The sequence below is a fragment of the Microchirus variegatus genome (assembly GCF_963457635.1).
Source record: "Microchirus variegatus genome assembly, chromosome: 4".
In the NCBI taxonomy this organism is placed as follows: Eukaryota; Metazoa; Chordata; class Actinopteri; order Pleuronectiformes; family Soleidae; genus Microchirus; species Microchirus variegatus.
This window is the reverse complement of record NC_139805.1, coordinates 29,984,078-30,010,775: the sequence shown is the minus strand read 5'-3', so window position 1 is coordinate 30,010,775 and position 26,698 is coordinate 29,984,078. Positions and strand designations below refer to the sequence as shown.

General features: G+C 40.7%; 1 protein-coding gene across 1 annotated transcript; it reads left to right on the top strand.

Annotated features, from left to right (window-relative positions):
• Positions 1-2,923: 2,923 nt before the first annotated feature.
• Positions 2,924-24,695, top strand: gdf11 (growth differentiation factor 11; the record flags this gene model as incomplete). The annotated part of the gene is made up of 3 exons (XM_083887670.1): positions 2,924-3,338; positions 18,922-19,295; positions 24,315-24,695. The coding sequence occupies 3 exons, from the start codon at positions 2,924-2,926 to the stop codon at positions 24,693-24,695; spliced, it is 1,170 nt and encodes a 389-aa protein (XP_083743796.1).
• Between the last annotated feature and the right edge of the window lie 2,003 nt (positions 24,696-26,698).

Below are 26,698 nucleotides of genomic sequence, written 5' to 3'. Positions count from 1 at the left end.
AGCAGTGCAGGAAGCATTTATCCCCTCAAACTGCTAAACGACGCATGTTTTCAGCCATTTTACAAACTGTTTGCCACAGTCATGCATTTGCAATGTTGCTGTCACCTCCATCTGTCTTGCCCTTAAACAAATCACTTTGTGTGCAGCGTGGGATTGTTGCCAGGCAACACAAGATCTAAACACAGAGTCATGTGGAACACTGCAGTTTTGTCTGTCAATATCTTCAGAATGTGTAATAGGCCAGTCCAGAGAGTTCCACATTTTTATTTTAAAGGTCACTGGTCCTGCTCATGACCTCCAGGAATAATCACAACCTCAGTGACACACTTGTGTGATTTCTAACTTTTACACCAACTATTTGAGTAGGGACATTGTACAATAATCAACACCAAGAGCCCACAGCATAAGCAAACTAAGTGGCTTCTTTGGGCCCCATAATCTCCAGGGGAGAATAAAAACAAACATTTTTCAACATATTAAAGAAGCAGAGTTGTTGCTTATTTAATGCACATTGGCACATCTGTTGTCAGTATCACCACACTTTCAATGCAAATGAATACACTTCTGTTAACTTACTACACTCTAAGGTTAAAACGTGATGTTAGTTTGGTGTAAATACCAAAACTATAGTGTTATCATATCAATAATAGTCAAGTACCAGCTACTCCGAGGTGGTGGGAGGGGGGGCCAAATTCATCTTAAAGCTTGGGCCTGCACTGAACATCAACATGTAAATATGCCAGAATAGCCACATGCTAGTTTACATCTAGCCTGTAAACTAGCCTGTGGCTAGTTGTATGTATCGAATGTTATTACTGTTAAACTCAGGTCAGATGACCTAAGATATAGAGTTTCTGGAGTCAGTGAGGAAGTTGAAAGTTGAAAAGCTTTATCAAAGGCAGCTCAGATCTGAGGAGAACTGAGACAATGCCAAACATGAATAAAGAGATGTTAACAGTTGGGCATCCTCTGTCATTCTGCCTGTGGATCTCAGAGTGGTATTGGTATATATATAAGGTATATCTTTGGTTTGGAGGAGAGGAGAGAGAGAGGCGTCAGGTCAAGACGTCTGGTGCCTTCCTCTGCTGATATCGAGAGTCGACCTTGGGGAGGACTGCGTAGTTGAGTTATCGGTCCTTTGCCCCAGTTAGGTTAGGTTCAGCAAAGATTTCATTAGGAACACTCTGTAGACAAATTATGGGTGCCAGGGTTACACAGAGACCTTTGTGATTTTCCAGTTTTGGCTGGTCTATACTGAGTTGTTAGGTTTGTGCTTAGGAATGTAAGATAATAGGTTTTTCTCTTACAGTTACCTTCACCAAAAATGTTATGTTTTTGGCCACGTTTGTCTGTTAGATTTTGGTGATGAGCTGAACATGGACCTGGAGTCAGTTCCTTTCTCTCATTTGAAAAACATCTAACATGATAGAGGTTCCTCTGGTGCTTCCCCTAAACTGTGGCTCCCATCCCATATCCTCTGTTCTCTTTTGTCTGATGCAATCTGATTGTATGCCACATTTGAGTTATTTCTTTCTTTTACTTTTCTATATCACATTTGATCAATGCATGTTCTTTTTTTTATTGTGCTACATAAATAATCACGACTTTTTTCTTCTGATTATTATTATCATTATTATTATGAGTAGTAGTAGTATTGCTGTTGTTTTCATTTTATTTAGTGTGAACTAGTATAGCTGATAAAGCTCTGTAGCTGCACCTGGATTTTCTCCCAGTAGATGACGCTAGTGGGTCAGTAATGCCAGTGACTGCAGGCAAATCATAGGTTCAACTGTGAGACTCTGTGTAACAGAAATATCACATCTTGTATCTAACATGTACACAGTCATCAGGCCAATATCTATTCATATGAAGCTGCATAAATGTTATTCACATTACGCGTGGCAGTGGATGAAGAATCAATTTAGAAACGCAAGACTAGTTTTATTTTATTTTTAGTTTAATATATTAGTTTCATTTATTTTACCAAATCATTTCAGCCAAAGCTAATCTGTATTTAAAAAGTGTGCAGACCTTTAATATATGGTAACCATTTATTTAGTGCCATCTTGCACATGTTGATGCAAAAGCAGACCTGTGAGACTTTTACGCACAGTTTAGTACAACAAGTAAATATTATGCATCTGACCATTTGGTATAAAGGTCTTAAAGATGATCAATCTTCACGTTTTATATAAAAATGCAACATAAAGCATAGCGAGCTGTGGATGGATGTGGGGAATTCAGGGAGACTGTGCGGCTTTTTCCCCAATTTACGTCATTAAAATCTTTAAAAACAATGAGCCGTAATTGATGTAATGAGCGCCATGACTTCATTGAGCAATATATCTAATTTGAAACATTGGTGTCACTGTAAAAACAACAACAACCGAACATTTATACACTCATAACAGCGCGTGCACCCTCCCTTCGCTCTGTCCCTCTTGACTTGGTGACAGACCTAAAAGCCTTTTGTTGCAATCTTAGCCAATGGAGACGGATTACGACACCGGGCAGCTGAGATATATAAAGAGCCGCTTTTTTGACCGCACTTGCACATTCTTCAGTGACACTTCTGAACATTCACACACCTCCGTGGACTAAATTGTACAGAAGACCCACAAAGCAACCACTACAGCTTTTCCTACACGTGAGCATCAGACAGATAATTAGTTCACTTTCAATCAAAACAGCTTCTCCTGAGATACACTGGGACGCACCTTTTTTTTGGAACATTTTATTTCAAACGCTTCTGCAAAAAACAGCTTCTTGGTGATCGTATTGGATTAGATGCATGTCACTGGTTCCCTGCCTTTTTTAGAATAGGGCAAGGAGTCGCGCACATCCGAGGGACAGAGGGGATATAACGGGATAAAGGGAGCAAAAGACAAGAGAAATAAAGAAAACAAAGTTGCACTGCCTGGTCATGCAAAGGTACAACTTCTTACTGTGCTTAATGGTGCTTATTTCCTTGGGACAGTCGGGGAGCGATGAGCCCAATCTGCTGCTGCCCTCTGCCAGCGAGACACCCACGGATGCCGGGTTGTCTCTGCTGGACGAGGACGCCGGTACCCACGAGTGTTCCGCCTGTGTTTGGAGGGAGCAGAGCAAAGTGCTAAGACTGGAGACCATTAAGTCCCAGATCCTGAGCAAACTGCGTCTGAAGCAGGCGCCCAACATCAGCCGGGAAGTGGTTAATCAGCTGCTGCCCAAGGCGCCTCCGCTCCAGCAGCTTCTGGACCATCACGACTTCCAGGGAGACGCGTCTTCCCAGGATGAGTTTATGGAGGAGGATGAGTACCACGCCACCACGGAGTCTGTGATCACCATGGCCTCTGAGCGTGAGTAATCGTTTACAACCCAACAATGTTGTCTCCAAATGCGTCATGCGCGTAATTGCGCAGCAACTAGGTTCAAGTGACTGGGGCCTAATTCTGCTGCTGCTGCTGCTGCTGCTGTGTGTGTGCATGGACAGTGCTGGTGCATGGGGCTCAGTCAAGTTAGTGACCCAGGATACTTTTTTTGAGGTAGAGGGTCCACACTGTGTGTTCTAAGTGGACTGGTATGATTTGACTAATGGCTCTGATCAGCTGTTGGCCACGACTGTCAAAGTAGCGATTACGCGCGCAGCTGATAAATCAATACTCAGCAGCTTAAAGAGCCTCGTCATTGTGAAACAGACAGCTCGAATATGGCCTGGTGAACTTTTGTTTTCACGGTGATGATGAGGATGACGAGGATGAGGATGAAGGGTGCATGTCTCATGTGTATCTGCTGATCTTCTCACTCACCTTCCTGCTGTCACGTTCAAACTTTTTTCTTTACCCTTTCACAACAGGAACTGAACGCGTGACAGACCCGCATGAATGTCAAGTGCATTATTAATGATAATGCAGCATTTGGCTGGCAGTTGCATCACTTTAGCCTTTATGTCCTGTTTTGCATTAAAGCCCTAAATTCTGGAGTTATGATCACGTCGTGAGGCCCTCTCTGATTATTGGCCCCTGACAATTTGCTTGCCCTCTCATTTCCCATAAATCCACAGATAAACCGCAGGCAGGCCCCTTAGAGACATTTTATAAAATTACTGTTGAACCCTGGCAGCTGTGCTCTATCGGTCTTTTATAGGACGCTCTACCGGTTTCCCTGCTGTTCATCGCAGTGAGAAAAAGTGTGTCCAAAAAGCTGCTATTGTTCCCCTCATGCAGCGCCCCCTCGCCCCCCCTCGGCCGCACTTGCCTTTTAAATGCGAAGTTTATAGGCGCAGCTCGTTTTTTTTCAACACGACTTCACAAAGACAGAGAATCACTTAGTGTCGAGGGGAGTGTGTGACCTTTTCCTGGCGAATTGAGGGGTTCAACAACATTTACACACGTAATATATTCTGCACAAGGCGGATAAAACACACTCCAAATAATGGCTTTTTTCTTTACTCCATGACTGAACAAAGATCAGCCTTTGTGCTGGAACCGTATGTGTTTTCTGACACAATCCATGTGTCATTATCTATCTATCTATCTATCTATCTATCTATCTATCTATCTATCTATCTATCTATCTATCTATCTATCTATCTATCTATCTATCTATCTATCTATCTATCTATCTATCTATCTATAATAGAGCTTTATTGTCATTGCAGTTTAGCAGCTCTCATGTATCAGTTGCATTGACTAAAACGCATTCAGACAAATTTTCATTTCTGCTGTGATACATACCCTTTAGTTTCTCTGTAAAAGTCATCCACATATCCCCCTGTCCTAAGAAAACCACCTGCCTCTGTGACTACAGCGGGTTTAAAAAGAAGATGATAATGCTCTGTGGATGTTCATCCTTAGCGGATGAGATCAGCTGATATGTTACCTTTCATCATCTACAGTGAAAACCCTATCTATCTATCTATCTATCTATCTATCTATCTATCTATCTATCTATCTATCTATCTATCTATCTATCTATCTATCTATCTATCTATCTATCTATCTATCTATCTATCTATCATGATATGATTCGGTGGAATAACTTCATGTGATATCTCCCACTGCATTTTTAAATGTCGTACATCTAAACTGTAGCTTGTGTAGCTCATACAGCAGGGGAGAAACAATGACCTCAAACTGTATGTTAGAAAATTTGCTTTCCATTCTCTGCATACACACACACATCTTTGTGAGGATACTCATAGACCTAATGCCCCTTATTTCTAACCTTAACGTTAACTAAATGAATAACTGTTTCCAACATGTGTTAGATTATTTTTTAAATATGCTTCAAGGCTGCAACAACAAACCAAAAAGAGAAGAATTTAACTGCTACTTTTGTGATGCACTAATTGTGAAATTTCCTTTAAAAACAACTAATTTGTTCATCTCTTATGATACTGGCTCTAAAAAGTCAGCGTTTATACCAGAAAATGTCCTTAAAGATATGTGTATACACATACACATTCAGTCTCACATATAGGTTTGTGCAGCTATTCTTCTTTGTGGCACCACATTGACTTCATTGACTCAGCCTTATCAGAGCCATATTCCTAACCTTAACCATAACCAGTTGCTTTCTCACCCTAACTTTACCCTAACTACCATTGAAACCTTAGCCCTAAACTTAATCAGTTCCTCAGAAATGAGGTGGTTCTGTCTCATTAGGACCATGTTTTGGTCTCCATGAGGACTGCTGGTCCTGACAAGGTCAGCGTTTATGCCAGAAGAGGTCCTTAAGAGGTAACAAAGATGAAGCGCGTGTGCACACACACACAAACACACACATATGCATGATGCCAGCATCAGAAGAGAAGACTGACACTGTATCTGTCAGTTTACAACACTTCCTCTCTGTTCTGTACGTCTAATTTCTTTACATCAAATGCAGTTTTCATCATCCACCCCCCCACCCATGCCCACCCCCCTCCACTGCTCACATCACCCACACATTCCTCCCCGTTAGCCTCTTAAATCTTTTCTCCGCTACTCGTGGAAGAGTTGAGAGAATGAGTGCATCTCTTCTGCCTATGGCGCCTCAGTGATCCCACAGGATTAAAAAGTGCCTTTTTCTGTCTCTCTGATAGAAGGAGGACTTCAAACACTATTCCCTGTGCACCTCGAACCCAATCACCCTCTCACGGTCGTGCACACTGCCTTTGATGGGCCATGTGGGTTCACACAGTACATACTGAACTGGACCTGTGCCAGAGTTGCTTCTTAGTATTCTCTCAAGGTACGTGGGTGCCGCAGTGGGGGTTGAGAGGGTCCATGCTTCTTGGTCTTTAATTACTATGAAATTTCATGGAGAAGTACAGCTATTTATATCGTAGTGCAGCACTTTATGTACTAAAACATCTCCCTCCATGCTGTGTGTCGTTTAGGTAACTGCTTCGCTTGCTGTTCATGCATAAAACAAATGGTTTGGTTTATGACCTCAGTTTATCAGGGTCATTTTCGTGCGCAGCACTGAGAAAGGGTGTTGATTTTTATAAATTAATGTGTTAATATTAAAATATGAGTGCAAATACTGAAGTGTGGAGTTTGCATGTGTTGATTTATGTGTGTAATTGTCCTGGGCGTGAGTGCAGAGTGTGTATCTTGGAGCCTGGTTTGTTTTGCCTGAGGTGGGGTGAGGATTTGACCCCACTAGTCTCCCATTTGTCATTTGTCCAAGACATGTAGACCAGACCTTCCTCTGCCGTCAGTGACCTTCTCCCTTTTTCAGTCTCTCGCTCCCTCTCTCTGTATGTTTGATAACCACACATTATATCACGTCTTGAACAAAAGGAAACTAGTCCAGACTGAGTGTTGGAAGAAAGTTTTTGTATTCTTGATCCTTCTTTTGCTTTGGGTAAACAGTCTTCCTTGTGACAATCATTTTGAGATTGTCCAGTAACAGAGAATCCAGCAGAGAGCAGCACTGGCTCACCCTCCCTCCCTGACTTAATTTCAATTTTAAGTTTTATTCAAGTAATTGGACATATCAGTGTGTCCAGAATAGGAAATTGTCAGAGAAACACATTTGATAGAATCCATGCTGCGCTTTAGACATTCAGAAGATCACATTTGAAACACATGTCTCAGCACAGTTAACTTTTCCCACATTTAGCCTTATTCACATGCGTGTATGAGCTATAACAAAGTGTATTATATAATCCGGCTCAGATCAGACACATGCAGTACAAGCACAGGCTTACACTTAACTTTGGGGTAAATACATTGAACATCCACACATATGTAAAGGTATCTCTCCACATGTGCACAGTTGGGACAGTTAGGAGGATGCGTAGGGATGCTCTGCTCACACGCGCGCACACACACACACACACACACACACACACACACACACACACACACACACACACACACACACACACACACACAGAGTCACACACACAGAGTCACACACACACTCCAGAGAAAAGTTCTCCTATTGACAAAAAGGGTCACAGAGTTCACAGCTATGTGATATATTGGAAGAGGAGACTATTAACCTCATCGGGGCTCTTTCTTCGGCAGCAAAGACGAACCGGTAGTAACTTGAACACTTATCCCCCACACATACACACACCCACTCACACACACACTCATCTACTAACCACTCCCACTAAAAAACAAGTCTTTTATAGTGTTGACCCTATAAAAGGGTCATTTCCTGAAGGTGCAGGAACCATAAAAATTAAGAGGGAGAGCGCTAAAAGGACAGAGCAGCAGAAGCCGGACTGTCTTCAACTCACTGGCCAGTGTTTGCTGGAAGTTGATGACTATGTGAGGCTTTTATAGATTTATTTATTCCATGGAGGTCTCAGTTTGACGATGACACCTGTTCCCCCTGTGTAGTTCCAAGCATCAGTTGAGGGAAAGGTAAACTTTGCTGTTGAATTGTTTGGATGACAGGGCATGAGTGGTTTGTTTAAAAGGGAGTAAAAAAACGCAAGAAAGAAAGGTCTGTAGAAATTGCACAACATACTGTCAACTTTATGGCTAATAAAATTTCAAAGGGACCAAAGTCTATTAATACAGGGACAAAATTTCCCCAGGACCTCAGGAATCTCGCTCCTTCCACCCTCCTTCCTCTATTCCCACGCTCCTGTGTATGAGTCCCTGCAGCCAGCCTTTTTCTTGACACATGGGAATATGTTGGAATTTAATGCAGGCTTTTATACAAAATAAAAATACAACACTGAAAAGGTTTTAGGATGGATGCAAGTTGCCATGCCATGCAAGAATATTTTTGCATCTCCTGTATTCTGTGCTGGTGTGTGTGTGTGTGTGCGTATCCAGCTGAGCTCCTCGTTGCTTCTTTAAGGGATTTCAAAGAGGGTGATTGAGTTAGGTACACCACGGCTCATGCTGCGGGTATGAAAGGGGGGTGAGGAAAAGAAGGGAGTGAGTCCACAGGGAGCAACAAGCAACCCAGTCCTATCCTAAAGGGACAGAAATCATGGAAGGGTTTTATAGGTACAATTAAAAAGACCTGAAACAGATGTTACGTTTCACTAATAAAGGAAATAATTACTTCGGACCAGTAATTAAGCCCTGTGTAGGGACATGAGTGAGGAGGAGAAGGAGGAGGAGGAGAGGAGTGAAAAGATAAAATGGAGATCATTGAGGGAATTATTGTTGATGGATGCGTTCAGGCTTTGTGTGGTCGTGTGCGAGGAGCTGCTGAGGATCAGTTTATGGAAGAGTCCATTAAATCTAAGAGGCGTTTAAGCAAAGGAAATGCTGCATGGGCATAATGTTGGATCCCATGAGGGAGGCGCTGTGTTGGAAAGTAGCTCAATTAACAGTGGATTAGCTCATGATTATCTACATGAAAATTTAATTAGCCTCTTTTCTGTGCAAAGGAGAGCAGCTCCTCACTGTATTTATCACCTGTGGTTTTATTCCTGCCTGCTGTTTCCACACCACTCCAGGAAGTTCATTATGAAAATGCACAGTCGATTTCTTTAGGGACAAGTGCAAGTTTGATTTATGTATTGTACAGCACAGATGGATAAAGAGGCGCTCGTAAAGGGAACGTGAGATATTTTCGTGTTGCACGGATAGCGGCACCAAGTAGCTGCACTAACTTTGTCTTTAGAGGAAATCCTGGGCTCAGGCTCTGACAGATTTGGGTGAATATAGGGACTTTTTTTAGTACATGCATGTATGTAATTTATGTTGCTGGATCAGATGAAACCTGCAAGCCAGCAAGTTTGAACACATTTCAGACAGAAAACAACAGGAAAACACCATGTATATAAATACATTCGATAAATTATCTTTGTCGTGTTTTCAATTGATCAACTTCTCATCATATTGTGTGTAACCTTGTATTTACTGGAACATTGTCACGGTCACATGGAGCACACAAACTAAATGGTACATGTTTTGACTCTGGGAACAGGTAATGTGATGAAAGATGAAGAAGAGCAGACCAACATTTAATCGATAGTTTTACTGTAACTGTGGAAGTCTAGGTTTATCTAATAATTGATTTCTAAATACATCATTTGCTAAATAGAATGCAAACAATGTCACATGATGACAAGGATAAATGTGGGCATCATCTGCATACGTATCAATATTGTATTGCTGCTTTGCACATATCACTTTATACTTGTGTCTTCCCTTGCAAAACACAAGTGACTGTGCTCACTTCCTAAAAAACTTACTTTCTATATGATTAGAAAACTCTTTATCCACCGCAGCTGCTGATATATTATGCATTTGAAGCCTTTGTGATATCAACAAACCATATGAGCACAAAAAACTAAAGGTACCATCAATAAGTGTCTATGGTATATCATCAAAAAATCATCATCTTGACTTAATTTTTCCAGTCTCAAACTGCTCATTGTTTTCTTTTTGAGTATTGTTATAGTATATAATAATTATTATATGCAGAATTCCCCAAGGCTGTATCCTGGGACCCTTTCTCTTCAACATCTAGCCTGTGTTCAACATGTAACTGCTTGTTCAGATTATGGAAACAACAAAACCAATCTACCTATAACTATGCAGATGACACTCTAATCTATATTATCAAATGATTTAGGGATTATAATCCGATACAAGCTCTGATGAACCTGAATTTTCCTTTGTTAAACTTGTTTTAAGTTGTAGATATAGACTAGTCAGAGGTCAGTGGGAAGTTTCAAATCTATCACAAATCAAACGAGGAGCCTGTGAAGAAATCAACTTCATTTAAATGTTTAGGGCTTGTATGACATGGGCACATTTGCCTTGAGCAGCTGGTCAGCAACTCCAGGACAGATGGACCACTTGCTGTATGTTTACTCTTTCTTTTTAGAATAACTATATATTTTCTGCAGGATTTGGGAAAAACTTTATCTTCTCTCTATCTAACGTCACTAGACTGTAAACTCTACTGCTTTTTTAAAAATTGTTTATTCTATTGTCAAATTATGTCTGGATACAATAATGTCAATCTTTTGCATTGTATTGCTTTTTTTTAATAGTTGATATCTTTGCTCGATTAATTGAGTTATTAAATGTACTGTATGTATTTGCCTTTAGGTGTAACTGCAGTTGTTGACCTCTACAGCATTTAGTCCTCTCTGTCCTGCTGTTACAGACAAGTCTGAACTAAATGTGACTCTTCTGACTCATTTGTGAAATCTCCTTTTCTGTTGTGTAGCTCATGAAACTCAGGATCTAGTCAGGATCTAGTCTGACCATTATGCAAGAGCGATTTGAAGACCAAAATATAATAAGACACCTCTGCTATATAACCATCACACATAAACAAAGAACACAATAAACTGTGATACATCACTCATAGAGGTGTAGTTTATGGCTGAGATGTTAAGATGTTTTGTATTGTACAAAGTTGGATGGGTTTGCTTTGCTTGTTGCATCGATCAAAAAAAAAAGTCACACAGGTTTATTCAAATCACCAATTGATTTGGTTTCATTGGTTGACAGTTCAGCAATTTGATGATCAGTAGGGCTTATTCAAATGTAATAAACAGGGGGGAAAGGAATCAAAAAATGAATCAACGGAAAACTCAGAAAAATGTGAGTTAAAGAAATATAATGTATATCACATTATCACCACATGGTCAGACCATTTCCACACCTGCATTAGTTTCTTTTCCTCTGTTCCATTACATACACATGTCTTATGAAGTCCAGATGTCCGAGAACGACGCGGTAGTTTCCTGTATGTTTTGGCCTACACCAAATCAGATTCAGGTTTCAGAGTATTTAAGAGGGTAAAATGTGCGAGCTATAACGCACACTGACTTTTTATCATGACACGAGCGTTTTGTAACTTGATTGAAACCATCAGCAGGCAGTTGATGGAAGACATGTGTGATATATCATTAGAGTTATGTAAACCACTGCCATTTATAAAAGTTAGCACAGCTTGCTCCATAAATGTTTACGTCTGTTTTACCTATTGTCTTTTTTTTGTAACAGTAGATTTGCACTTTTCTTCTAAACAGCAAATATGTGGAATGAACAAGATCTTAAAATCACTTCTAGTTTTAACATTCGGTAATGTTCCCTTAAAGGATCTGGATGATGAATTTAAATATATGATTGATTTTCAAAATGACTTAGGCCTTGTATTGGCCAAAGCAGCAGCAAATAAATCTTAAGATTTCTACTTATGATAAAAGTGTCAAAAAATAAAGTTACCAGGTTCAACTTCTGCCGGAAGAGCAGCACATTGTCCTCTGACATTAACGTCTTGCATGTATGTGTGGATGCACAAGAACACAGGCAGTGAATCCTCAGCATGCTTACTGCTGTCCAGCTGTCCACCTTATTGCAGTTCACTGCACGCTCACTCTATTCATGCTCTGTCCACGTCCTATTGGAGATGTCCCACAGACATCGCCCTTATAATACAATCATATATAACCCCAAACACTAAAAGCAATGAGGTTTGAGTCCATTTGCTGATGTCAGTCAGTTTGAAGTTTATGCAGTTGCGTGTTCCTATGTGTGTGTGTGTGTGTGTGTGTGTGTGTGTGTGTGTGTGTGTGTGTGTGTGTGTGTGTGTGTGTGTGTGTGTGTGTGTGTGGGTGTGTGTGTGTGCGTGTGTGTGTGTGCGCACGCGTGCATGTGTGTTCGCTGAGCGAGAACAGGGAGCATTAGGAGGTGTCTTTTGTTGCTCCTGGGGGGCTACTGTGCTCAGTCCTAATAGGAGTCTTGTGCCTGCCGTTGTCCCAAGGGAGAGCTTCTGAATGAGGGGGTCTAACTTCACACACACCCCCCGTCCATCCCCGGCTCAAGCCCGGCCTCCCCCACTACCCTCTCCTGTCCCCTGGGAGTGGCCGAGGGACAAAGAGGGAGTGGAGCTGGGGTGGGATGGGATGTTTGAGGGGGTGCACTGTGGCCCCTGTCTTATTAGAAGGGTCGTGAACGTGTCACGATGATTAATATGCCGAGGTGCGTGGGGATACCCTAGAGTCACATTTATTCAACATGAAGGCTGCCAAACACACACACACATGCACACAGCACAAAATGGCACATTTGCATTTCCCATTAAGAAAAGAAAAAAAAATATATATATATATATATATATATATATAAATAAATACATGTATGCAAATGTAACTCCTATCTAGGTTTATATCATTATGCATTATCCATTTGGACATTAACAATACCATTTTGCTCCCCACCCCACTTTAGCTGTGTGTGTTTTTTTCACCTGATGGCATATGTTACACACACACACACACACACACCCACACACACACACACACACGCACACACACACGGACAACTGCCATGTGTGACCCTCCATGAAACATATTATCTTTAAATGTAAGATAGTTAAAACATCTGTGGTTCATTTTGGTTAATCCACAAAATCATGTCAACTGTCATCAGTCACACTTCAGCAGATTAGTCATCCAGCTGAATTTTCTTCTTTTGCTCCAGGACAGAAAAAACTTTGCAATATTGAGCTCATTTCTCTTCTTGTTCTGCTTGTTCGGGGTTTTATCCTATTAGTATCATTTGAGTGGGCGATATTTGCTTTCAGTAAATATAAAAAGACAGAAATGACAAACTGCTGTGAACCCTCTGTCAAACCAGAGATATAGACTGAGTTGTTTTCTTGTGTTAGTGTTGTTATTGATGTGGTTGCCCAGTTCTCATTTGTAAAAGAGGTTTTAATCTCATTTATACTTTCAAGTGGTTAAATAAAAATGAAAAATAATGGTACATCACTTAACTCTATGAAAGAGTATACTGTTTTAATGACATGACCTGGCACAGTATTACATTACTGGTCAATCCTATAATTATCTCTCCATCTGCTTTCATTAGTTTTATTGAAAGCATTTAACTTTAAAATGACTCGCACTTGTGTTAAGGAGAAGACAGATGGCGTGCTGAATAAACCCTTATATTGTATATGTCTCCCTTTACACGCATGTATAGGAGGCTGTGGGCTAACTCTGGCACACAGGTATCAAGGGAATCTGCTATATTTTTGATAGGCTCACCTGCAGGCCGGCTGGGTGTTGGCAGTAAAATTCATGCGCTGCATATGCTGCAATTATACCACAGGGAAATAAGCTGCTGTAATAATGGAGTAGGCTGGAAACATGAGGAGGAAAAGCAAACAGGACCATTTCTTTTAGAAAACACATCATCCTCCATATACTCCACATACTCCATATATACTTTTTTAACCAGTTTTTTTCTTCTTCTTACTTTTCTAGTGGATAGGAACTAGTTTCTATTATTGCTAGTTTGGGCCCAGGAGAGTTATGTAATTACTACAGTAGGTGAGGCTGAGCATATAATCTGACTTTTTGTCCCTGCTGCTGGATGGAAATCAGTGTTAAAACAATGAGCTTTAACTGTTCAGGAAATTAAGCTATAAAAGCAGAGCAGCAGTTCCAGTAAAATTATGAACCCCCTCCAACATTAGTGTCACAGGAGCAATGTTATTTAAAGCAGTAGGATTAAATGACCCGATCTTTACAAGCTAGGCCTTGCACACACGCAGAACTCTGCCAAGATGTGGGCTGTAATTAAGTTGCAGACATTCATCCTCCACGGGTTGCTGCTTACTTCTGCACTTAGTGGATCTATAAAGGCATAAATTGATTTTGCCTATCAATGCAGTCATTGTTTAACATGACATAGCTCATATGTTGTGCAGGTGTGTTTAATAACCTGGGATCAGAGCGCACAGGCCCTGCTTCTCAGATTACTACCTCTCAAGAAAGGCCTCTGCTCAAGGACCTGAATCGTTTCAGCCATGCAGTTTTTTTAGTTTTTATACCCAAAGAACTCAAAAATGCCAGTGAAACGGGGTTCACAAAGGAATAGCTAGTGTCTCCAACTGCAGTGATTAAAAACTAGTAGTAATAACAAGTAAACCCCAAGCAAACTGCACGATCATTCATTCCCAGTTTTGTGCTGATGAGCAAACACAACACCACCCACATTAATTGCTGTGACCCCAGCAACCCACCAGAAGGAACATTGACATACTGTTTGTCCAGCGTGAGACATTGTGTAATTGTATAATTTACACTCACTAATGACTGTCCCTGGAAATACAGGCTGAAGGACCACGTCTGTCCCTGACTTGGCCCTTATTCAATGTTTGCCCTGGTCTCTTCTAATGGATAGTCCATCTGTACCTCGGTGAATTCATATCCCTCAATGCATGCCCATAATTCAATTACAACACTTGTTTAGTGTAAAAAAAAAAAAAAAAAGCCATTGTGTTACGTCCTGCTCAACTGAGGTTTTACAAACAATCCACCATTGGCTGCTGAATCTCCACCCTATTCAAAACAAAAACAAACTGTGGCCTATTCAGTGCTGTTGTGTCACTGAGATTTAAAATGATTCTCTGGTGAAAAGACGTGTTGTGACGAAAGACACATTACCATTGCCATAAGGTCGACCTTGACCTTCAAACTCAATCTGGCTATTTGGGGCTTCCCCTCCCCAGCACCACTGAGATGTAAAGAGGCTGACGGTTTTGACCCCTGATCCCATTTCTTAACTAGGCTGAGGTGCCAAATAACCTTTTGACCCAGGAAGCATTTGCAGGTTGCCGGAGCAACCTCAGCTTTAGCAGTGATTGACAGGTCCATGCAGTTTTTTTTTTCTCTTATTTTTTTAGATGATGGCGCAACAACAATCTTTCTGAATATAAGTAAATAAGTGAATAAGTACTCTTTTTTTTTTTAACCAAAAGTGTCAGAAAGTATCAAATATGCTCAGAGAAAATGGGCAGATTAAATATTCTTTTGTACTCCATTGGCAAATTATTATGCCAGATAGATGCAGAATAAATTTCCCTCCATAAACGAACGCTTTACATGGAAATTAATGTATGAATGCAATGGATGGATGTCATTATATCTAGGTCTATGTAAATGAAGCATGTGCAGATTTGGACATGTGGTGCACATCACAAAAACGCCAGAGCCAAGGATCATGACAAGAATAAATCTGACAATACAAGGAGACATCTTGTCTTCTTTGACATAACCCATAAGCCACACCACGGTCACATGTGTGAGAGGGGAAAAAAAGAGATGTTTAAATTTTGGTAGTTGTGAGATTAACCATTTCATCACAACTGACCCAGGGGAATCTAAGGTTACCATCTGGCTGCTGGCCACCATTACTGATCCTTGTTTTAATATGCAAATGTATCTGTTTTCACAACCTGGATGTAATCTCAGATGTAACCTGACTGAACGAAATCAAACATGTGCGCGTGTGATAAAACAGGTCTCGTGAATAGAGAGAGAAAGGGCAGCGGTAGGTCTAGTAGAATAAAAAATAAACTGAGTTTGAAATCAATTTAGTTGCTACTTTTTGACAATTTTGTGCTGGGAATCAGTTGTTGTCTCTTGGTTTGGTTTAGAATATTTTTAGTTTTCTGTGAAGTAAATTTAAACTTTATGTGAAATGTTGAAGACAACCGTATTGAGAGCGGTAGCTACACACTCTGCACACAATCTGTTACACAATCTCTTGTCAACATAACATCGCTTCTCTGGTGTGTGGAGCTGTGTTAGTGTATGGTTTTATGGTCAGTGTGCAAAACGCACACACGTCTTTCTTGTGAAGTCTCAGTAACTGCAGCTGTGCCCTCTGCCTCCCAAAGACACGCAGCACTGTTAACGGCTCCTTCAAAGTTTCGGCTTCATCATTAGCTTTATATTGTCATCAGCAGTGTGGTGAGAGAAAGTCACAGTATTTTGTGAAATCACAGACTGCCATCTTGATACCCCTACCTTCATGCAGGGTATAGATGGCTTTTAGAGTAAAATGTCTGAAAACTGCTGAAATGGGAAATGTGTTTGCTGCTTTGGGAAAAATCTCTTTTTCTTCCAAAAACCCACTTCCCTCTGAAGATTTTACTGCTTATTTTCTATGTTGTGGTTTTAGTTAAGTGATTCAGATTTTACCCATCCATATCCTGCCCTGCTGCTATTGGTTGTGCCAAACATCCGCGAGATCTCTGAAAGATTTAGATTTTCTCCTCAAGATTTTGCATGCAGCTGTTGGTGCAATGCTCCATGTTGCACTGGGATTTGCTGATTAATAAATGCTCTAGTGCACAGGGAGTGATGTGTTCAATGTTTTCCACAAGTGGGAGTGAATGGTGCAGATGTCGATATCAGCATAATAGATGCGAAGAACAGCACAACCTGCAGAATCACAAGAGAATTATGGTCAACATAAAAGTAGAGCTACACGATCTTTCTTGTAGTCTGTTAACACGCAAAGCACATTTTTTGAGTTTTGAGCGAGATCATTTTTTATCTCAAATTGTATCTAAATCATCGTTTTTGGGTCCATAACATTTAAGGACATTTTAGCAAATGTTCATTGGTGTTTTCCAAAACCTTCAAAATTATGTAGTTCACAAATTGATTTAAATTAAGCTAAAATGTAGTAAATCATTAATGCAAAATCCATGTTATTGTTGTAGTGGTATTAAATTAGGATAATGATGGCATTAAATAAAGTGTCTTGGCAGCAAGACTTTTACAAATTTCTACAAATGGTTGTGAAAAATGTTGATTTTAAAACTTTATTTAATTGACTGATGACTTTTGTCTGATGTCAAAAAAAACCCCAGCTCTAACATTTTCTTACACAACTGTTTTTCAAGCAGAATATCAGACGCGATACAGGGAACCTTCTGTGTATTCAGTGGAAAACTATTTCCCTTAACTGGAGGGAATTTTGTTGGAAGAACAGGGTTTGTTTCTTCAAAACCAGTCGCCTGGATCATTGGAGGCAAAGTCATGCTTAAAAATGCTGATCGTAACTACTATCAACTATTAGACTTTATGATATATAATATCCCACGGAAGCTGCAACAGTGAAAAGACGCAAAGATGCCTCATAACAATCCTGCTACAGTAGCTGCATGTAAAATAAAAATCTATCAATCATAAGTGGTTGAAGCCTCAGGCTACTTCAGTCTAGGACTGGATAAAGATTGTTCATCACATTTTTAAAATGGGAGAAATGGGACGAGGACTGACTTTTGTACAGTCGCTTTGACACATTTAACTGAGTCTACAATTCTTCCCAGTTGTGTTGTTGCTGTTTTGTGTTTATCAGGGTTTAAGAGTACGCAGGAATTGTGGGCTAAAGTCTTTAACTAACGGCATAAACGATGTAAAACCATGCTTCTAACAGCTTCTCATAGGTCAGTCTCACTGCCTCAGAGGGGGGGCGGAGCTCTATCCAGTTCATATTATACATCCATGGTAAGCTTGTGTTAGCTTGTGTTAGCTATATAGGTAGCGTGTATGATTCAACACAATACTACAGACCTCTGGAGTTAGTTTGTCCCACAGTTTTAAAGAGTAGTTCCTAATATGCATGTGTACCGCACTCTACATTATTGTATTAACAGTACATTTTTTGTATAAATGTTGATACTTTAGCTTTAAGCGGCATGGGCTAACTGCTAGCACTTAACTGTCTAACACAGGGGTTCTCAAAGTTTTGGTACCTGAGGGCCAGTTTAGGAACCCAACGTTGGACTGAGGGCCGCCAAAGGGAACAAAAAAAAGGGAAAAAAACAGAAAGAAATCCCATTTGTAATAATTTTAATGACCAGATTGCAGTTCTACAGTTTACACTTATTGGTCTGTATCCAGTAATGTCCAATAAACATTTAACAAGCTTAGTAGCTCTCTACAAAGCTCCACCTACATTACAGAGTACATACATAGTCTACCGCTTTATCCTCACTGTTGTAAAAACTCACCCTGACACTCCCCCCTCCCTTCCCCTCTCCTGGCCATGTGCATTTGTTTTCAACAGAGCTGGTGAACATTGTCCGTGAAGCCATGTCTATACCAGTCGATAGCCATTTTGGATGCTACTGTGTTTTTCAATTCTCAAAAGCCGGTCCAAACTTGTGTGTGGCCCCTCACTCGGCCAGACAGTTGTTTCCTCTTCTTTGTTTCCTCCGAAAACAGTTTTCTCTGCTTCTTTTCCAGGAGTCTCTTCCATGACAAACCTTTAAAATAACCCTATCACTGCATCGATCATATAGCCGGTACCTGGCTAGGGGGTGAATGTGTGAAGCTGTGAAGCAACTCGACTCTGGGTCAGCGCCCCTGATCTTGCAAGGCTGGTTTTCCACTAACAGATGGTAGGGGGAGTGGAGACAGCCCCCAATCTGCCCACAACAAGCCATTTAACCATCACAATGACTCTGAAGCTGTTAAATCCTGCCTAGTTCTGCTTTAAGGTTGTTGCCAGAAGTAGATGCTTTTGAGTATTATGTAATTGAGGGTGGTTTTTTGTTTGTTTTTGTAAAAAGTGACTATGACGTGTCTCAAAAAGTCAAACATCTTGAAACAAAGCTGCAGTTCTTGTCAATGTTTGTTTTCTGCAAGTACAATGTTAAGTGTTAGTTAATGCTTTATTATTAATGTAAGTTGTGCTTTCTCCACAGCGGAGCCACTGGTGCAGGTGAATGGAAAGCCGAGCTGCTGCTTCTTCAAGTTCAGCCCCAAACTGATGTTCACTAAGGTGCTGAAGGCCCAGCTGTGGGTTTACCTACGACCGTTGCAACAGACCTCCACCGTTTACCTGCAGATCCTCCGACTGAAGCCTGTCACAGAGCAGGGCAGCCGCCACATCCGCATCCGCTCCCTGAAGATAGAGCTCAACTCCAGAGTGGGTCACTGGCAAAGTATTGACTTTAAGCATGTGCTACAGAACTGGTTCAAGCAGCCGCACACCAACTGGGGAATCGACATCAACGCCTTTGACGAGAGCGGCAATGATCTGGCCGTCACCTCACTGAGACCTGGAGAAGAGGGACTGGTAAGGACCCTCAGACCTGTCCTTGGGAGGGGGGGGGGGGGTAACCAATTCTATCACAGCTCACATTCATGCAAGGATGGTATAAACATCTTGCCTTCTGCACATCTTTTAAATTAAGTCCTTTACATTATTTCCTTTATGTTCACATTTCTAAATGTTCTGATCAGCCACCAATCAACTTGGTGTTTTGAAGCCTGCAGGTAAACATCAGGAATGGGCTGGTGGGAACTTGAACATACTGCCCTAAGTATGTTTTGTAAGTATAAACAATTAAATGTGCATTATAATATAAATCTAAAGCAACTGGCCATAAAATCCTCCTAATATGTCACAGAGACTCAGGAATAATGTTCATATAACAAACTCACCAACAACAACAGTACAGACAAAATATTTGCATTAAAAAAATGTTTTGCAGACTGTAAATCATGTTTATGTTTTGATATCATGTTTTGGCATGTGGCGCCACCTACCACCGTCTACCAATCATTGCAGTCAGTAGAGTCTCAGCTACCGAGCAACCAAGGGTTGCCAGTTACGTCAGAAAAAGAAACCTAAAATATCTTGGTATTTTGAATTTGAATGTAGTAACCGTTTTTGGTCACATTCTTACATATGGCACCTTCAAAGATAAAAATTATTTGGTTGTCGTAGCCTTACAATAAACCTAAAATGAACATGCACCTCAAATAAGGGTCTTGCTTTATGGAGGTAGCCATCTTGCGGTGTAATGTTTCTACAGGAGCTTGAAAGAAGCTTACTACACAAATGAAGAAGAACATACTTTCTGGCATGCATAGGCCACCGTAGTTCCCTGTCGCACTTGCAGTTAGTTTGTTACAATCTCATCATTAGTCACTAATTCTTTAGTGGTGTTCACTCTTCAGCATTACAGCAGCCACACTGTCCCAGTGAGGTGTACAAAAAAAAGTCCACTTGAATGGAGGTCTCGCTTGGTTTGTAACGTCAGTAAACATTTTCCTGATGAGTTAATGATCTCAATCACTAGTTACAGATCTCCTTCGATCAGGATTGTAAATTATGATTCTATTTAAAGGATAGTTAGTCCCCTTTATACCTGGCATTAGAATGTGTTTTCTGTGATCAGATAGTGATCAGATAGCACGTCACCACATGTATTTACACCTGGTATTAACATGCGTCTCATTGAGACAACTTCACCTCCCCCTCATATCATATCAACAACCTCAACAACAATGTTAGCTGCACATGAAGTTTCACTATTTTATATATTCATTTTTGCTTTTCGAAGCAGAGGAAGAAGTCGTCTTCGAGGAGAGATTAGATTAGATTAAGAACCCTTTAAGTCCCGCAAGGGGAAATTCAATTCCGCAGTGAGTCAGTGAACACACACAGCACACAGTGAGGTGGAGAACATGCTAACCCAGCGCAGTGAGCTGCCATGCCAGTGAGCAGTGAGGGGGTTAAGTGCCTTGCTCAACAGCACTTCAGCTGCGGACTGGTCGGGGATTGAACCGGCTACCTTCCGGTCTCGAGCTCGAAGCCCTAACCACTAGGCCACAGCTGCCCAAAGGAGGTCATCTGCAGCTGCATCTGAATCAGAGTGTGTCGTCTCTCGAGGAGAGTGCGCAGTTTTGTTGCCGCTGTCACGTTAGCTGTGCTCTGAGCCACCAAGTACCTCCACTCACGCTGTCACATTTACACTTCTGTTTAATTTGGTCAAAATGCGAAATCCAACCACCTCCCTAAGTGGTTTCCCAGATCAGATAACGGTAACGGTTGTATTTACACCTGTACTTACAATTGGTCAGGCACTATCCGATTGCAATCTGATCACTCATGTGTAAAAGAGGCCATAGACGAGTGTGGCACCTATGAGTGGACACCAGCATGATTGACAGCTGGCATCGTCCAATATGGACCTAGTTGCAGGTGATGCCTCTGAACTTCCGATTGCAAAATATGACTGTCACTGGGCAAATTTTAAATCTTTAAATCCTGAGGTTTAAAATGTACAGCATCTTATGTGTGATTTCACAAACCGCAGCTGCTGTGGGAACAACAGAGCTACACGTGAAGCAGCAGATCACCAATCTAGTGTCAACCTGGTCTTACGCACTGGACCTTTACCTCTGCCACTGCCATTGATTCAGAGAATCAAGGTATACTGTAGTATCTGTCACCTTAAGTGGATGATGTAGTTTTGGGGAAGTTCCTGAATCAGTCATGTATTCTGAAACTCTTTGATACGAACATGTCAGAGGTGATCAGTCTAAATTTACTTCAGTCCAGAGAAAACACAGCTGCTGTTTGGATGAGTCTTCATCATGTAGTCAACCACATCCCATCTTCAGATCTGCACATAACATACACCCTCTCACTTCTTTGCGATTATTCTGCATTTTTGGTGTCTTGAACCCTATTTGTTTTTGTTGAGGTCATAAGAGATGATTAAATCACTTCTGTTGAAAATAAAGGTTGGAAGGTTTAAATGTTGTTAAACGTTAGGCTGCGGGGCATTTTGCCTTTTGTTGAAAAGCTGCTGCAGAGGCTCTGACTTTGAGAGCAGGAGGATTTAAATGTGTTCACAAGCTGGAGCTGGACAGTGCAAAACCTTTCATAAACAATTAATCTAGTTAAAAATCCCAGAGTTATTGTGACTGAAACTCACACACAATGTCCACGTTGAATTATGTAGGCCAGTCATCCCAGTTAAGCAACACCAAATATTCACCAAGTGGTCATTTGGGTCAGATCTTCACAACACATATCAGAGGTCAGCTCTGGTGTCTTGGCCAATAAATCGCTACCCTCTGAGTGCAGACCATGCACAGTGTGTAATGTTATTGTTGAGCCAATAAAAAAAAGGAAAGATCAAAAACACACGCAAGTGTACAAAAATAAAACAAAACACAACAAGCAAAGAAAGAGGCAAACTCTGCTTCTCCCTGATCCTCTGGTTCTTTTTTCTATAACAAAAGCCCTAAAGGCCAAACTGACATGGTCTCCCCCCAACGGCCTTTCAGCTTATTTCCTCTTTTCAGTGCGTCACAAAAAACAGTGCTGGAGCCCAGCTGGAATCACTGTGGGGAGAGGAAGGCTTTGTAAAACAAACATGATGGAGTAAAATATTTGACCCGCTTGCTTTGCCCAAAGGTCAAGGTTATGTTAGGCTGCAGATGACCTCCTGGGTCATGGATCAAGCCAAGCATACAAATTCATCTCTAAGTTTGAGGAAAGATTAGTTTCTGTCAGTGACCTTTGACTCGTTGCTCATACAGCACATTTTGGTCCTACTTTAATGATGACTGATTTGTAAAGCTTTTTAAAATACCAGGTGACTAGATGCTGGCTTTTAAGTTGTTCAAAGCTTTTTCTTTGTCACTTTTTTTCTTCAATGTTGCCCAGCTTTAACAGTTTAGTTTGGATATATTTGGAACCAGTATCACCAGGGCTGGCCCAACCCTTTATGCGGCCCTAAGCTAAATTTCATTTGGGGGAGGGGGGGGGCTCCCACCACCACCTGGGAGTAGCTGGTGCTTGACAATTATTGATTTTTCCATTACTATGTTAAAGCGTTTATACAGACTCAATAAGAAAATAAGAATGTCCTATATCCTGTTTTTCAGCACAACCTAGGCAATCTGATCTCATTTTCACCAACTTAACTACTACCAAAGGTGCGCCTTTTTTGCTCCACACACTAGGGCCACTAAGACTAAAGCAGAAAGTATAGTAACTAATTTCTCATTTAACTTCCTAATGTCATAAACAAAGAGAAGGTGGTGGTGGATTATTTCTGTGTTGCAGGGTCATGGTTGATTTTCTAAAATTTAAAAACATCTTTAACCAAAAGTTTAAAGTGATTTTTGATGTATGGTTCTGTTACTTAAAAAAATGGATTCAATACACACTGGCTTATAGAAAGTTACAGCGCCACCTACGGAGGCTAAGTCAGGCATGCATGGGCAATAAATCGATTTTATCCACTGTGTGTATCTCAGGTACTGCAAACTGTCTGTTTTAGTTGGACTATGGACTTAGCTCAAAAACTGGTTTACCCTCATAAAATCCCTGCCTCCTTAATCTGTGTTATCAATATGTTTGCCACTTGTTTTCACTGTCAGACAAACGTAACCAATGAGAAAATTAAGTTTGCATTGCTCTCTAAACAGCTCACTCCCCACATCACGACATGCAGGTGTTGTTAATCTGCTGCTGCCTTCATGAGTAGATATAAATATGTTACTCTGTGACTTCAGTGGTTGAATTTGGTCAGATTTACTTACATGAAATAAACTTATCAAACAAGGCAACAGTAGACCAGCAGCTCCTGTGTTCTCACAAGCTAAAAATGCTGATTTTGGTCTAATGATGAGATAAACTTGCAAACATGTTCTTAAGATGTCATAGACTTAAAGGTGCCATATGTAAGCCAAAAACAGTTACTACATTCAAATTTTCTGTCGTAACTGGCAACCCGTGGTTGCTCGGCAGCTGAGACTCTACTGACTGCAATGATTGGTAGACGGCTGTAGGTGGCGCCACATGCCAAAACATGATTTCAAAACATAAACATGATTTGCAGTCTGCTAAATATTTTTTTAATGCAAATATTTTGTCTGTACTGTTGTTGTTGGTGAGTTCAGTTTGTTATATGAACATTATTCCTGAGTCTCTGTGACATATTAGGAGGATTTTATGATCAGTTGCTTTAGATTTATTACATAATGCACCTTTAAACAGGCTCAGATATGTTTTAAGTATTCCATGTCTCAGGCTGGTTCTGGCCAGTGGCAGCACAAACTGCATGATGTTGATGGACGCATGATGTCTTCTTGGTCATGGTGTGATAATCTTGTGAACAAATATGACACACAAATAAAGCTAAGTAGTTCTAATTATCATTAGAAAACTAGGTAAACTACTACTCTCCAGTGTATACCATAACTGCTGTGTCAGTCATGTCTCTGTGGTTGATGTTCTTTTATAACCACCTCTTTCTCTCTGCCTTGCCCCCTCCCCCCCTGATTCCAGCAGCCGTTCCTGGAAGTCAAGGTTCTTGAGACGACCAAACGTTCTCGTAGAAACCTGGGCCTGGACTGCGACGAGCACTCCACAGAGTCTCGCTGCTGTCGCTACCCACTGACTGTGGATTTTGAGGCTTTCGGCTGGGACTGGATCATTGCTCCGAAACGCTACAAAGCCAACTACTGCTCCGGCCAGTGCGAGTACATGTTCATGCAGAAATACCCACACACCCACCTGGTGCAGCACGCCAACCCCCGGGGCTCCGCAGGGCCCTGCTGTACTCCGACCAAGATGTCCCCCATTAACATGCTCTACTTCAATGACAAGCAGCAGATCATCCATGGAAAGATCCCAGGGATGGTAGTGGATCGATGTGGCTGCTCTTAGGCTGTAGAGGGGAGACGCACACTTGTGTACAGGCACCATTGCATCAATCCACCCATCACCCTTTTGGAGGTCTCCCCTGGCACCGGAATCCACTCCACAGCACCAGATTTCCCTTTTGCCCAGCCACAAAAGCATTACGCGGAGGTTTCCACTCTTTTTTCTAGTAATTAAAATCATTCTAACTATTGAAAAAAGTTATAAGTGAGATATGAATTTTTAAAAAGGGACTGATTGATGGAAATACAGCACATGATGAATAATTTAAAAAGGTTGAACTTGTGGAGCAGCTTCAGAAAATGGTAAATGAGACAAAACAATGTTATAGTGTGTGTTAGTTTGATGTTTCTTTAAGCATTTGCTTGTTTGTTTGTTTGTTTGTTTGTTTGTTTGTTCGTTTGTTCGTTTGTTTGTTTGTTTGTTTGTTTGTTTGTATTATTGACATCTTTGTGAAATGTCCAGGTTAGTGGATTGAAATGACAGGAGACTTAAGCATGTTTTAGAGCTACGTTAGTCATAATGTTACAGATACTTAAACTTACCAGTGAGATATGATCCACAACAATGTTTTGCGAGGGGGCATGATCAGATTATTTTGTGTGTTTTTTTAAATAATCCATCACGTTTATTAAAAAAAAAAAAAAAAAAAAGATGCTAATCCATGCTAGCATGAGGAGAGTTTCCCGTTAGGAATGCTTTTAGTACAAATCCAAATTCTTGTTTACAGATGTTTAGAGATGTGCTCTATAGATGTAAAGTGTTGAGGAGATCCAAAACCAAACCTGTAGCCTCTAATATTTAAGTCCCCAGTGGGACATTCTCATACTCCATAAAACGTTCACCCTGTTAAGTCAGTATAGATATTTCTGCTGCTCCACCAAAGTAGATGATGCAGATTTCAGTTTAACTTGCACATTTAGGTCTGAAGGTGTAAAGTCTGTAAAGAGAGGTGGAAGAAGGAAGAAGAGTAGGACAAGAACCTGACGGTTTTCCTTTTCTTCTGTGTAACAAAGAAATATAGACTTTAACACCTTCATATTCTTTTTGCATTAAATGTTGAAAGCAGTAAATGCACTCTTAAAAATAACTTGAAGAGATCTGAGACTGAGCACATGATACAAACGCAGCAGCATCCACGAGGGTGTGAGCTGCTTGTGTCCAGTGTTCTCTCTGTTGTATCCTGGGTGAATTATTGAGCTGATAGCACATTGTTTAAAATATGTAAGCAAAATTCTGACTGACTGACAGCAGTTTTCACGACTGTGTTTAAAATAAAAAAAAAGTACACTGTCAAGTCAGTTCATTCACTTTTTCTCAGTGCTAGTTCAGAAGAGTTTAAACTTTAGTGCTCTGCTCATAATAGCTTTTATAAATCACAACAAACCACTTAACTAGTAGAACAAAAGTTAACTCTAACGATAATATATTTGTATTGTGAAATGCCACCACTTCACTTCAACCTCAGTTACATCATCATCATCATCATCATAGTCATGGAGAAAATATTGTTAGAGCTTGAACACAGTGTAGATTAGTATGCTTGAAGTCTGTCTTTGTCTCCTGGGTGTCAAAGCAAAGATATCCTTTTGTTTTAAACGAAAGCACTATGCTGTTGGATAAAGGAAGAGCCTTCTGACATTATATATAAATGATATATGTATATATTAAAAAAAAAGGGGTACAAAAACCTTTTTGGGGGCACTCTACCTTACCAACAATAAATTTTGCACTATACGACGTTCATTGCGTGAGGAGGTAAAGTGTTGTTTGTGTTTTACCAAGCACAAGAGAGCTTGTACAGTATAGGATTTTAAAAAAGCTATTCAAGCTTCTGGTGATGAACCATTGAGCAGAGAGGTTATCACTTCTTTTCGATTCCATCATGCTTCCTGACTTTTGTCCGAAGCGGGGGCCTGTCCATACACTCACACACTTCTATCCAATCTGGAACCTGGATGTAGTGAACCAGCGGCCTGAAAGGCCTCCTTTGCCCGCTTTGGGTGTTA